Genomic DNA, 15,430 nt, shown 5'->3' on the forward strand with positions numbered 1-15,430 from the left:
AATGGTACTTCATTACATTTCACATTAAGGGAGTTTGCACTTGTGACTTGCCTCAAATGTGTTGGTAATGATGCTGATTTTGAGTTTAGTAAAAAGGTTCCTAACCGGCTTATTGAGACTTACTTTGGAGGTGCCAATCTTGTCAAGAAGAAACATTTGATGAAATGCTTTGCTGACAAGAACTGGTGTCCCGACAATGATGGTGATGCCTTGAAGATAACTTTGTTGTATTTCGTACACACCTTTATTTTTTCATCTGAGAAGAACAACACAACCATACCAAGGCTACATTTTGACTTGGTTGAGAGTGGGTGCTATTCTGAATATCATTGGGGGTTTAAAATCATTTGAAACGCTGACAAAATCGATTAGCAAGAAGATGGATGCTTAGAAGAAGTATTACGGGATAGCTGGGATGCCCCTAACTATGCAAGTGTGGTTTTATGAGTGCTGTTCAGATGTTGATCCCAAAATTGCACTCCGAGTTGATAACGTGGTCCCTAGAATACTCAATTGGAGAACCACCAGAAATCAGCCAAACTTTGCTTATATGATGAATGGCATGTTCAATGACAAGGCAAACATGGTAATATACAATTTGTATCGTGGATAGTTTAAATTTTATTAATCATTAATTCTGCATACATTTGCATACAGAAGTATACAGTTTCATATAGATGCATACAGATGCTGCATACAAATGCATACAGATGCTGCATACAAATGCATACAGATGTTGCATACATTTGCATACAGGATACTGCATACATTTGCATTCCGATGCATACAGCAGTATACACTTGCATACAAATGCATACAGATGTTGCATACATTTGCATACAGGATACTGCATACATTTGCATTCAGATGCATACAGCAGTATACAGTTGCATTCAGATGCATACAGATGCTGCATACAATTGCATATAGATGCTGCATACATTTGCATACAGATACTGCATACATTTGCATTCAGATGCATACAGCAGTATACAGTTGCTGTAGCCTTCATTATTAATTCTTCATAAAATTGCATATAATTTCCCAATCATTAGTGCTGCCTTAATTTCAATACAAATTATAATTTGATTACAGATCTGCATGTGTATGTTTGTAGTAAGACTTTAATTGTATTTCATTTTTCAGATTGTTTACAAGGACATCCATCCAACCGATATAGAGATTTCCGTTATTCAGATTCCTCCCGTAGGCATTGATGTTGAGAACAGTCCTACTCCTGCTCATTCAGACAAGTCGGGAGAGGATTCGGATGACTTTTCTCCTACACCTGATCTTCAATGTAAGAATAAACATGTTGCAAGTGTTGGTCCATCTTCATCACCGCCCCATAAAAAGCGCAAGGAACACGAAAGACATCCCTCAAATACAGAGTATCAATCCAAGATTTCTCCTATTTGTGTATCCGAATTTGGACAGAATGTTTTGCATCACAATCAGCTGGCAGATTCCAAAAATGATGAAGTATCTTCTTTGAGAAAAGACCTAAATTCATTCAAAAAATATGTGAGTATTTATCCACATATTAAACATTACAATTTAGTGCTTAACATTCATATATTTTTGGCGCAATCTTATAATTATTTCTGTCTTGTTAAGGTTGTGGGCGAGTTCAAGTCTCTGAGAACATCGATCAATGATAATTTTAAGATGCTTTCTGACCATCTTCAACACAATCAACAAAATGAAAGTTTACACTAGAGAAAGGAACCCATATGGAGACGTGATGATAGTATTGACACAGCTGTCGGGGATAATGTTGAGGTTTAACATTTTTAACATCTTTAGCATATGTTTATATCTCATGTTTGCTATCTTAAATAATTGTATTTTAAAAGTTGTATGTATTCGACAAGCATTTAACTGCCTCACTAAAATGTTAAATGTATTCGACCAACAACATATATTTAAATGTATTCAGATGTATGTTAACCTTAATATGTAGTTGGAATTAACTGATGTATTTAAATGTATTCAGCCATATTTTAATGTATTCAGATTTGTTATTCTTGAATATGTGTGATGTATTTCACTAAGATTTCCATTACTAAAATTAGTTTCCTTACTGTATTTATATGTATTTAACTGTATTCATACAGTAAGTTACTACACTAACAATGATGCATACAACTAATAGAAAACAATGCTTAATGCTCAATGTGTGGAGTCAAGAGTTGAGGGGAATACAACATCAGAGGTGTCGTGCAACATACCACCTACAGGTCAAGAGGGTGTATCTACAGAATTCTATGTATCTCAATTTGAGCTGGACGACAAGTTTCTTCCCAGTCAAATTCCAGAAACTAGAATTGTGATACACAACGGTGCAAAAAAAGTTGAATCAACCAGTACCATCTCATAGGAATCGGCGACCAAGTAGTTGGTATTCTTCGCCTTATGAGTCTAACTTCGACTCCGCAGGTTAGTATTCTTATAAACTAATGATATATTTCCTCATGGTTTTTAAATTTAAAAGTCTCTATTCACGAATTCAATGAACAACATGTACCTCAGTAAAGTTGACCCCTATTTTTGAAAAAAGACACCCCTTTGAGGATGATTCAATAATGGGGCCACATCCTATATTAATCATTCAGGAATATGACAAATGGGTTCGTGATGGTCTTCTCGCTAGACATGATTAGAGGTGAGTTTTTTCCCGGTATGTGTATTAAATTTTTATATTTTAAAAAAATGTATATAATATTTTTTTATATCATACTTGTAGAAGTAATTTGGAAGACTATTATAAGAAGAAAAAGCCAACACTTCATATAACATTGGATTTTGGAGTTGATCAAGTTAATTCAAAAAATTAGTTTTACCTTCTATAGTTTGACGGAAAGCTATGGGATGACAACGTAAGTTTTACCATTCCAACTCCACTATAATTTATTTATTTAGTATTGGTTTGTCTAGTTGTATAGTTCACAATGATGTTACAATTAAATCTGCTGTATTTAATTATATTCAAGTGTATTGTAATAATTTTTATTAGTTGAAAATGTATTATGTTTTAAACTGAATCTTTATGATGAATGTAATGGAATCATTACTCCTGAAGAACTGCTATATTTTAATGTATTCTGATGTATTTTCAAATTTATTATATGTTGTAACTAACATATGTATTTCAGTAATATGTATTTAACTGACTCATTTTCTTTGAATAACAACATGTATTTGAATGTATTCAGATATATTTTAACATCAATGGGTAGTTGTAATATCTTTAATATCTGTTGTAGTATCTTGAACAGTATTATCTGCTTTATTTTAACAGTTTCTGCTGTAATACCTGCTGTAATATCTGCTGAATTTTAACTGTATTCATACACTCTGTATTTTAACATCAATTGGTATTTATTCTTGAATATTTGCTGTAATATAGTGTATTTAGATGTATTTTTCTATAAAATACAAATGTATTATTCTTTAATCCGTGTGATGTATTTAGCTGAGTTTTCACTTGTCATATTTTTTTTCTTAGTTTGATTAATTGGAATCACACTATGTAATTAAATTTGTGTATAGCATATTAACGTCATATTCTACTATCTGAGAAAGAAGGGAAAGTACAATCAAACAAGCAACTTCAAGTATACAACTGCTGATTGTATATTCAAGACAAGAATAGCTGAAATCTTCGACAGGTATGCTGATACAGATAGTAATTCTAATGTAGCCAAAGAAGAGGATGTGGTATGTGAGTACATAAGGGGCTACAGATTGCTAGCTAATGTACCTTGGCATACTGTTGACAATATCTTGATACCAGTCAACTTGAAGGACAAACTACACTGGGTATTGGTTGTTGTCTCATTCAAGGAGAGATGTATCAAAGTGTATGACTCGTACAGATCTGCAGGTCATGATGCCTATGTAGCTTCTGAGATAGATAAGCTAGCTAAGCTTGTACCTCTGTATCTATCAATCAGTGGCTTTTACAGAGATTGTCAAGGCATAGATTGGTCTACTTACTCAGCATACACTGACAAGTCACATACTGATCCCTTTGAAGTTTTTTTCATATCAGATCTGTCTCAACAGAAAGCTAGGATCATGTAAGTATTCAATCATCATTCTTGTATGTTATATACAAATCTAATTGTATGAATTATTTTTAATTGTTTCAATCAACATTTTTTAGGGATTGTGGGGTGCATGTTGCGACATACGTAGAGTTTCTGAGCACTCTTGGTGAGATTCCACAAACAACATTTGATTCCAATCTACTCCGTCAAAGATATGGTGCTCTCCTATGGGACTATGCTATGCGAAAGATAGACGCTGATGCCATAAGCGAGAATGAAGCACCCTCAAAGATTGCTAGGCAAATCACGGAGTCAGATTCAAAGTTGCAGATAGTGTTAGAGTAGCTTTAGGTTAATGTAGTTTTAGAATGTTATTTTTAGGTGAATACTGTTTTTGAGTAGTTTTTTGGTGAAGATGGTATTCAGTTAGAAAAAATCATCACTTTATCAACAGTGTTCATGTATGACAATTGCAACTTTTCAATCGATGTTTCATTGTTTTCTTCATAAGTATTAATGCTTATTCTTCAGTTTATATTCATATGTATCTTACAGGATATGAGTATGTATTAATAATCAGTAATATCAAAGGTTATACGTATTGAACAGGTTATACGTATTGAACAGGTTAATATCAAAGTCAGAAACTTTATGTATACTGATGGTAGGTTATATTAAAGAATTCAGATGTATTTTTCTGTAATCAACTGTATTCAGCTGTATTAAGCTATATTCAGTTGTATTCTTTAATATGTACTTTCAAATTCAGTTAATACATATTAAAGAATACAAATTCAGATGTATTGAGCAGGTTATACGTATTTATTGAAATTGTTATATTATAGCTAAGCATATAAATGTATTTCGATGTATTCTGACTAGCTATCTATATTGAACTCAGACACTGTCTATTATTGTATGTCTAAGTATATGTGGACAAGGTTGTATTCGATTGTATTCAAATTAATACTGCAACTAACTGTATACAGAATCTATTCACGAAAGGCATTTTAGAAATTATTACTTGACAATGAGAATTTATTACTTGACAATGTCATCATAATTATTGACAAATCGTTGAAGCACCAATACATGTCAGATTGTTAACTAAATTCTACGTGGAGCATTTCTACACATTCGCTTGTTATGTCCTCCCTGCCCACATATGCTACATGAATGTTGATTTTTCGGCTGCAGCAACTCACTTAAAGGTTTATTGCGCTTCTTCTTTGGCCTTCCAGGAGGTCTTTTCCATTTGGGTGGTAGTACAACCTCCTCTGCAACATGTGCTGGTATGTTCTAGTCATTTCTGTCCAGTAGCGGGTACACAGGCATATCGTATGTCATTATAACAATATTTGGTCTGTAATAGTTAGAGCAATATTCTTCTGGCATTAGAAACTTGCTCTTCAATACAGCCCAAGCATGTGGGCATAGTAATTCATCAACTTGGAACCTCCCACAAACACATTTTCTCTCTAACAGGCAGACTGTGTAATGCCTCCCTCCATCGTTAACCGTATGTAAGTATTCAGTTGATGGCACCACCTACATTTAAAAATAGAAATATAAGTTTTGAGCACATATAACTGAATTACCATATATATAATACTGAATTACTCAGTTACATACAACTGAAATATTTACATACATAAGAATACATCATATTTTTAGACCGACAGACTATAAAATATAATTACGTCTTATCTTATCAATACTATTACATACATAAAAAATCGGTTGTACTTTAGGCAACTGAAGTGTAACAAAAACATTAGAAGGCTACGACATGACAATACATATTAAAATTATGTATAATACATATTTGTTAGTTGTATTCTGATATATTCGAATAGTTTTTGCAACATGTTTTTAGTTGTATTCAATTGTATTCAACTTAGATCTTCGATAAAATATGTCTTGTATGTGTTTGAATTTAGTTGTATTCATGGCAGTTGTATTATAAAAAATATTTCTATTCAGATGTATTCATGTCAATTATTTCAGAAAACAATTAAGCTATATAATACATTGACATTAAAATAAAACTTACAGTCATGCGTGTAGACATTGCCTCATTCAAAGTCAGCATCTCCTGGTATTTTTTTCCAAGCGTTGTGTATGTCTGTGTAGCTTCTTTGCGGTTACTACAATTCCAACGTCCAAACATCTTCCTAACTTCTTCGAGGAAGTCGTATATTGGCAATTCCCTTGCTGACACTAGTGCATCATTGATTGACTCACCAATATTTGACGTCATTGTCCATCCCCTGTTAACAGGGGCATACAACCTAGCCCACTTTTCGTATCCAGCTAACTCTAAGTATTCTTTCACCCTAATATCTACCTTCTCCACCTTTTCCATCAAACTGTCAAATTCAGCTTGTGTGTATGCTTTTGCCATCGAGAAGTATATCTCGCTTAACTTGACATGGTTCTTTTAGAATTTCTTATATACGTTGTTCCATAGATGTCATATACAAACAAAATGCGGTACATCTAGATACACTCTCGATACAAATATAATGATACTCTCATTTCTATCTGAAACGATGCACGTGTTTTCCCTGTCACCATATGCTATCTTGAATTGCTCAAAGAACCACATTCAAGCAGCATCGTTCTCTGAATTAATAACACCATATGCTAGTGGCAATATATGACTTGTAAAGACAATTGAATACATATTTTTAAAACATGTATTTCAATCTTAAAAATATTAACAGATTATATTATAATTCAGGTACTCACCTGCACCATCCAACGTGCTTGCCGAAACGAATGTCCCGGTATAGTAAGATTTTAGGTGACTTCCATCTACAACAACAATGGGTCTACAATGATCAAACCCCTTTATAAAGGCATACAAAGATATATACACGTATATGGATTCATTTTTGGGCAATTTTACCATCCTGATGTGGGAATCTGGATATGTCATATCCATTGTATATAAGTATCCTGGTAATTTTTTGTATGAATCAGCCGGTTCACCTCTCAAAAAATTCATTGCCTTTTCTTTAGCCCTCCATCCCAATATGTAGCTAACATCTACACCTAAATGTGATTTCACATCCTCAATAATATCCTTTGGGGTGTATTTCCTCTTATGATTAGTAAGCTTAGGCCTAATCATACCACCTATAAGGCTGCTACTTGCCTGTCGCTGCTCATACACCTTGTCCTTCAGCGGACATGTATGGTTATCAATGAACTCTCTCACTTTGAATAGTTCTGATTTGTTAATGCTTGAAGCCTTAAACCTCCATTCACAATCTTCTGAAATACATAATAATGCATAACTACAAAGAATTAATTATTGTACATATGATTAACATAAATATTTACAAAAAAATGCACTCATATACACACGAATACAATCTGACATGTATATATAAAAAAAATTTATACTACTGAATTCAATTATAGTTATATGCATTTAAATACAATGAATACAACTGAATACAATTGTGGATATATGCATACACTTAAAACCACAGTAGACAAATTAAGAAAATAATTAGAGACAATGTAATGTAATTATACCAGTAAAATACATATGAATACATGTATTTAAGGACCATAAACAAAATATGTTAACGACATCAGTTATAATCAAAAGGAAATCCACAAATACGCATAAATACAACAACGTTAAACTTACAGCTCGAACCAATAATAGAAAATACAAAAAAAAAAAAATTAAATACATGCAAACCTGACAGCATTAGACCTATCAACTCAGAATTGAAACCTTTGAGATATAGCATAATTCTCCATCACCTCTTTCAATGTAGCCTTATCTTTATACACTTGTGCAGCCATAACCTCCCTTTGATTAGTTTTTTGAAGTTATCAAATTCTTGTCCAGTTCGAACACCCCAATTGCTTCTCCTGAATTGACAAAATCTAGAGCCAGTGTATCATCTGTATCGGAATCGTACCTTTGAACTGCTTCGTCTATTTGCACAATGTCGCCTTGATTTAAACTACCTCCGGATACAAGTTCTTTTTCAATAGTTGTTATGCACAAAGGATACATCCTGAATTCTTTGTTCTCTTTTTTCAACTCTACATCCACTCTGTAATCCATATCATTGTGTATTTCCATTGGCGTGTAATTTTCTTCTACTTTGTATTGAATTTTAATGGACTTTAAGCTCAAATCTATGCCCAGTTGATTAGAAATTGAAGCAACCAAATCATTAAAGGACGCATACTCCTTTATCGGTATTCCCTCAATTGAAAAATCGACGTAATTGCCCTCATCGTTCCACTTGCCAGAATGACGCAACAACACTATTAATCTTGCCATATGTATGAAGGAACTATACCGTATTTTGTATATAATTTGTATCAATCTAATTTTCCGTGGTTGAATTGATATCTGTGAACAGAGAAAAGGGAGAAGTGAATGGAAGAACTTCGAACAGATGCTGCTCTTGTTTTCGCTACTTTTTTTTTTGAATCGTGTATGTCATAATATAGATTAATGGGTAATAGTTTTTGTTCGTTGAGTTAAATTAGGAGAATATCATGTGATTTGATTTCCTTTCCGTTTTTAACTAGTTTAACCTTCCAGATTTTACGCAGATACGTTACTGTATTCATGATAAGGCCGCGTGAATACAGTTAAATACATATCAACCTTAGTTGGAATTTCCTTTTTAATGCCTATTTTTTCTATTGTATTAATGAATACAATAGCTTAAATACATCAAATACATTGTATAAAAACATAAAAGGTATCTATAACACGTAATATAGCAAACGGTATCTATAAATGGCTAATTAGATCTAAAAGATGGTGCTTTACGAAAAATTCTCAAAAAAAATTTTGGGCAGCGTGCTTGAGCAGGCCAATTTAAGAATACAAAAATCTACAGAAAAATCCAATTACAAATGCAGACTAAATGCATACTTACACGGACCTTTCGGTTAAAATATAGGGAAATTTTCATAAAGCATTATCTTTTAGTAGTAATTAACCATCTATAGATACCATTTGTTATATTACGGATTATAGATACCTTTTGTGTGGCTATAAGATGTATTTGATGTATTTAAGCTATTGTATTCATGAATACAGTAGCAAAAATAGGCGTGAATCAGGGAAGTCCAGCTAATCAGTTGTTGTATTCGACTATATTCATGGAGCGAAATATGGGATTACAACTGAACAGATTATTGTATTCAATTGTATTCACGAGGTGAAATAGGGGATTATACTATTTTTAAAACGGAAAGTGAATCAATTAACATAATAGACTCCTAATATAACTCAATAAACTCAATTATAACATACAAATTTTGTATTTTCAGTTATTAAAAAGATTCTCAACCGAAAAATACCCAAAAAATATAGCAATATTCAGAGAAATTATATAATACATCTGAATACATAAATTATATTAATTAAAAAAAAAACATATGAATACATCCATGGCATATAGCGAGACAGTGGATACAATGAAATACATATAATACAACGGGATACATTGAAATACAATGAAAAAAAGACAGTGAATACAATGAAATACATGGAATACAACGAGATACATTGGATTACAATGAAAAAAAAGACAATGAATACAATGAAATACATGAAAATACATTGAAATATATTAACAGAAAATCAAGTTGCTCAGCCCCAAATTCCGTCGTCTTTGTTCAAGAACAAACCCTAATTTCCGGCGAATCCGCCGTTCACCGGAAGCCGGTAGTGAAAATGCGTCGTCTTGGTTCGGCAATGGTGCCGGAGCCGAGGTCACTTCCTGAGCAGAAGAAACCGCCGATACGCGAATCAAAACCCTTCTTTCATGGCTTTTGCATAGTTTTTTGTACGTGTACCCATGTGTGTGGTCTCTTCGCATAAATTAAATGAATAGATAGTCATGGGGACCGGCAGTAGTGATAACTGAATCAGTCCTATGGACAGTTCCAAACCTGGAACTGACATTCAAATTGGAAATCAAGGTGGGGTCTCAGATCCTTCAAGATATTCTAAGAATTGAACATACCATAGATTCACACTTCTTTATACCCAAGTGCTTGGGACATTGATCACCACCAATACAATTTCCTTGTACGGATGCTCACCAACCTAGATAACTCGCCATTTTAGACATTCAAACATGGATAAAGAGGCGGAGAGAGAGAGAGAGAGGAGATAACCATGGAGAAATACTGGCATTGAGAGAGAGAGGATGGAGAAAAATCTAAAAGAATGAGAGAGAAAAATAATACAAAGAGTATTTTATGGCTTAAGAGTTGGAGGTAATCATAAATAGATATTTGGCTATAAAAATCAAAAGGTATCTATAGAATATAATTTTTTAAAAGAGTATTTATTTAAAATAAATTAGGTATCAACCTTTGCTATAGGAGGTAAAAATTCCTAAAATATACTGGACCAGGTCCAGGTCCAAGTCATCCCTTTTAAACAAAAAATTGCAGAAATATGACACTTTTTGGGGGGTCTTTAATTTTTAACCCCCGGTTGCCTCATCGGTAGAACTTCAAGGTCAAAGTTAAAAGTTTTGTCCATGGAACAAACGAGCGGCTTGTTAAACTTGAAGTTTTTGCCCATGAGATAAGCAAGAACAAAAATTCAAGATCATTCACTTTGTGGGCTATTTGTGTACTTCACCCCTTTTAAAATAGAACATCTCTCAAATTACATAACCCACGTCTCTTTGAATTTGAATCCAAGTCATCCTTTAAAAATAGATGAAAGCTATCTTTATTTTCATTAACCAGCCATTTTGTGCTTATCTTTTGTAAGAAAGAATAGATGAAGTTACTCTTAACTCTTTGAGAGTGCAAGAACTTTTAAAATTTGATGTAAACTTACACCTGTTAACTCTCAAAACCTAAAAGTTATGTGCATTTGACCTGACAAAAAAGATTGCTCTGACGGTCAGCACCCGCATCTACAACCTTAGAATTATGGGTTCGAGTTACCAAAGGAGCAATAACTGTAACAATGGAGTTCAAAGGGGAATCAGAAAAGGGAGGGGCAGGGGCGTTTCTAGGTAGGATATGGATTCATGTGAACCCATACTCCTCTCTATAAACCATATATAATAATATTATATTTCTTTAAAATTACTTAAATATATGTACGTGCACCTGTGCTCAAAGACTCCTATGGTACAATAATTATTGGGCGTACCTATACGAGTAAAATTGGAGGTTCAAATCTCACTTCAGAAAGTCTTGTTTTCAGCAAGGAGCATAAATGTATACGTAAAAATCACTAAAATTTTAAAAAGAATATAATTTTGAACCTATAATTTAAAAAAATGTAGTGTATTCATGGTAAGAGACTAAAGTCAAACATGTCAAATATAAATTCTAGATCCACTTTTTTATAATAGTACACCCATCCTCTTGAAATCCTAGATATGCCTGTGAAGTGGGAGGTGGGGGGGGGGGGGAACGATCTTAACCATCCTACAGAATCCTTAATGGTATGCCCTATTTTCTGTTTTAGCCTTTGGTAAAGTTATAGTAATCTTTTTCAATATGGTAGGCTGAGGACTTGGTCAATGTTGACTAAACCAAAAATGAGCTGTTCATATTAATTCGTATATCATACTTGAATTGGTCCCAAATCTTTTGTCAATATTTCTTATTCCAATTGACAAGAAAAAGGAAGAAGAAAGAACAACAATCGTCTTTCTCTTCCCCCACTCATCCAGAAAGAAAAGGTCAAGTCCTCTGATTATTACTTAATTATATCTGGTTTCTTTTATTATAAGTAAGATTAAAAAATGGAATTAAACCATTAGACATGCAAATTGAAAAACTAAATGGAGATTTCACTTCTTGAGAAAGTAAGCTAATTTTCTTTGCTTAAAGGAATTAGAATATAGTTATGCGGTTATGGTCTATCAACATAGTCCTCAACATTTCAAAATTGTTACACAAATAGCCGGTCATATTTAATGTTTAATTTTTTTAGTTGGTATATATAGATTATACACAGTTATACATATATTATACATAAACTATATATATATATATATATATATATATATATATATATATATATATATATATATATATATATATATATATACACCCGCCAACTATTTTTAGTTTAAGAAATTCGGTGGACGACTATTTGGGTTAATTTTGCTTAAAACATACATCCTCATGCATAAACTTAATTGTATCATCTTCTTTGGCATCCCATTTCCTAGCTTACAAATAATTAGTACTATTAATTTAACTCATATACATTGACATAATAAAATATTTTTATATTATTGTGTATTTTAACATCTTGTAGCAAGTTTGACTTATTTTTCAAGTTATTAATCCAATTTATTATGGACTGCCATTTGTATAGTTATTTTTTAGGTGATCAAATTATGTACAAATTCATTTATACCACTAACATATAGAAATTAAACTTATACATATTTATAGAAGGTTCTGCTTTAAGTAATGTCTTGTTATAATTTTTTTTCCATAAAGTTATACCTTGGCTTGAAAGAAAGAGAATTTTCCATAGGATGACGAATTAATTAAGGCCAAAATATAACAAAAAGGTCATAAAATCAGTTGAGCAACCGCAGCTGTTGATGCGCCGCTAATGGAACCAAAGTTTCTAACCTAACTTCAAAACTTTCTTGCAGAGTTGCATGTAGGGGCGTACATAATTCGAGTTGGTTCGAATTTTTCAATTATCAAATCAAATCAATTGTGACAGGTTACTAAACTTAAAAGCCATATCAAACCAATAAAAGTCAGAATTTTTAATTTCGAGTTTTTGATTTTTATTGTATTTTTTCGGGTTTTTTTTCATAAAGTGTTCATAGTACAAAATATCAAATTTGTCTTCTAAATATTTTTAAATCCAAGTAAAACAGAACTATATAAAGTATTTTTCAAAAAATAACATAAATATAAGATGAGTCATGATGTTGTACTATAATATTCAATAATAAAGATAGTAAAATCGCGTAAAAAATATTATTAATAAGTCATAATAAATGAACATAATCTAAAATTACTAAGTTTCTAAAATAAGTACGACTAATAGGTACTATTATTTACATGAATAAATACTAAAAAATATGCATTTTATTTAAACTATGAAAAAATTAAAAAATAAATATCTAACACTACTGTCATTTCTAGTACAATTGAATTGAATATCTTTTATTAGCATTAATATTAATTTAATTTTGGACTTTATTTGAGTTACTAACATTTATGGAGTATATACATATTGGAGCATTCAAAAATTATAAGTCCAAACTTGAAATAATACGTTAAAAGATAAAATTATTATATTACACAACAATAAATGTTTTTATGTATTAAATATATTTAAAACTTTTATACATGTAATGCCGGCTTGGTTTGGTTTCGGTTTGACCTTTTAAGTTAAAATCAAGTCAATTATGCTCGAATTTTTTTCCCAACACTAAACCAAATCAAACCGAATTATAGTCGGGTTTTTTTTCTCGGTTTGACTTGGATTATTGGTATGGTGTTATTTGTCGGTTTTATTTGTACACTCATCCAGAAAGAAAAGTTCAAGTCCTCTGATTATTACTTAATTATCTAGTTTCTTTTATTATAAGTAAGATTAAAAATGGAATTAAATGGAAATTGAAAAACTAAATGGAGCTTTCACTTCTTGAGAAAGAAAGCCAATTCCCTTTGCTTAAAGGGATTAGAATATGGTTATGTGGTTATGGTCTATCAACATAGTCCTCGGCATTTCAAAATTGTTACCCAAATATCCGGCTAAACTTAATGTTTATTTTTTTAGTCGGTATGTATCTATTATACACAGTTTTATATATATATATATATATATATATATATATATATATATATATTATGAACTGTGATTACCCCTTTTCTACTCTTTTTTTAATTTACTGTGTTCATCTCTTCTTCCCAATCTTTTAAAGAGTTTAGCTCTTTTCTTAACTCTTATTTCTTTAACCTCATCCCGGCCACGGTTAAACACTTATACCCTTCTTAATTATTTTCAGGTTTTACTTAACCGGTATCTCCTAGGAATTTACAGGTTAATCCATCAGAATCGTTAAGAAATTGGGAAGCTAACCATATACTAAGAGTGATATGTGGTTGTTATCAAACTAATAATCGAACATATGAACATAAAACTATACAGAATAACATAAAACTGTAAAATTAATGGGGGTAATATCTAGCAGAAACATAATTTAGATAAAGATGAGTAACTTACATACTTATAGGAGAGAGATTTCCCTTTTGGAAAACCCGAAAAAGTCTACTGAGCTTTGGGAATTAAAAAGATCACAAATAAGCATAAGGATTTATTTATTTTACAAGCTTAAAGGAGGAACTACTAAAGTACTCATAAGGAAATATTTTACAAAGTGTTTGTTTTGGAGGATGGTTGGTGATCTCTCTCTCTCTCTCTGTGTGTGTGTGTGTGTGTGTGTATATATATATATATATATGTATATATATATTATCACGACCCGGAATTTCTATCATCGGGATCGTAATGACGCCTAACATTTCACTTGCTAGACAAGCCAAAGTTAGAACAATCTACTCTTTATAACAGTTAAATTATTAAAAAAGAACTGAGATAACTGAATAAATTTAAAGTAACAATGCGGAAGCTGAACTAGCCAAATATCTATTACAATTCCCCAAATCTGGTGTCACGAGTGCACAAACTACTAGAGTAATACATATAAGGGTCTGAAATAAGTTACAAGTTGTTCGAATGAAAGTACACAGCTAAATAGACAGAGGATGGGGACTCCAGGAGTTGCGGGCGCTGAACAGCCCTACCTCAAGTCTCCACGAATGTATGATCCGAGCTCGCTAATAACTGCCGCTGGGGCCATCTCCAAATTGTGCACAGTGTGCAGAGTGTAGTATCAGTACAACCGACCCCATGTACTGGTAAGTGTCGAGCCTAACCTCGACGAAGTAGTGACGAGGCTAAGGCGGGTCACCTACGCTAAAACTTGTACGCAGTATATAATAATAACAGAAATAATAGAAATACCAAACAGAATTTAAACAGTCAACATAGAATGAGAACTTCAACCTCGAAAATAACCAGTGTTGTCCAGAATTATCAATTTTACCAGTTCAAACAAAGATATCGGAAAGACAATGCATCTCAAGAAATAGAAACATATAGGTCATTTCGGCGCGCAACCCGATCCTACCAGACAACACATAATCCTCCCTTATTCCACCATAAGAATATCAATAACAGTAAATAATATATATGTCGCGGCGCGCAACCCGATCCCACCATATATCTATATCAATATCGTAATTTCACTCTTATTCCACCATATGATTCCACCCTTATTACACATGTTGCGGCGTGCAACCTG

At 32.4% G+C, this 15,430-nt stretch overlaps 2 protein-coding genes across 2 annotated transcripts; both read right to left on the reverse strand.

Moving 5' to 3' along the window:
* Positions 1-5,351: 5,351 nt before the first annotated feature.
* Positions 5,352-6,456, reverse strand: LOC104236088 (uncharacterized). Its single transcript, XM_009789952.1, has 2 exons — positions 6,106-6,456; positions 5,352-5,600 (listed from the first exon to the last, which is right to left on the reverse strand). Exons 1-2 carry the CDS (start codon positions 6,454-6,456, stop codon positions 5,352-5,354), a joined length of 600 nt encoding a protein of 199 aa, XP_009788254.1.
* Positions 6,457-6,660: 204 nt separating this feature from the next.
* Positions 6,661-7,877, reverse strand: LOC104236089 (uncharacterized). Its single transcript, XM_009789953.1, has 3 exons — positions 7,807-7,877; positions 6,804-7,354; positions 6,661-6,698 (listed from the first exon to the last, which is right to left on the reverse strand). The coding sequence occupies exons 1-3, from the start codon at positions 7,875-7,877 to the stop codon at positions 6,661-6,663; spliced, it is 660 nt and encodes a 219-aa protein (XP_009788255.1).
* Between the last annotated feature and the right edge of the window lie 7,553 nt (positions 7,878-15,430).

This window comes from Nicotiana sylvestris, chromosome 4 (genome assembly GCF_000393655.2).
Source record: "Nicotiana sylvestris chromosome 4, ASM39365v2, whole genome shotgun sequence".
Classification (NCBI taxonomy): domain Eukaryota; kingdom Viridiplantae; phylum Streptophyta; class Magnoliopsida; order Solanales; family Solanaceae; genus Nicotiana; species Nicotiana sylvestris.

Bases quoted from the DNA above. Each gene is read 5' to 3' on its own strand.
- LOC104236088 (XM_009789952.1), bottom strand. From the start codon at position 6,456: ATGGCAAAAGCATACACACAAGCTGAATTTGACAGTTTGATGGAAAAG. The intron at 5,601-6,105 runs GTAAGTTTTATT...TTTTAAATGTAG, and splicing joins CAATGTCTACACGCATGACT to GTGGTGCCATCAACTGAATA.
- LOC104236089 (XM_009789953.1), bottom strand. From the start codon at position 7,877: ATGGCTGCACAAGTGTATAAAGATAAGGCTACATTGAAAGAGGTGATG. The intron at 7,355-7,806 runs GTTTCAATTCTG...AATTCTTTGTAG, and splicing joins AATTATGCTATATCTCAAAG to TTATGCATTATTATGTATTT. The intron at 6,699-6,803 runs GTGAGTACCTGA...TATTGCCACTAG, and splicing joins AAGCACGTTGGATGGTGCAG to CATATGGTGTTATTAATTCA.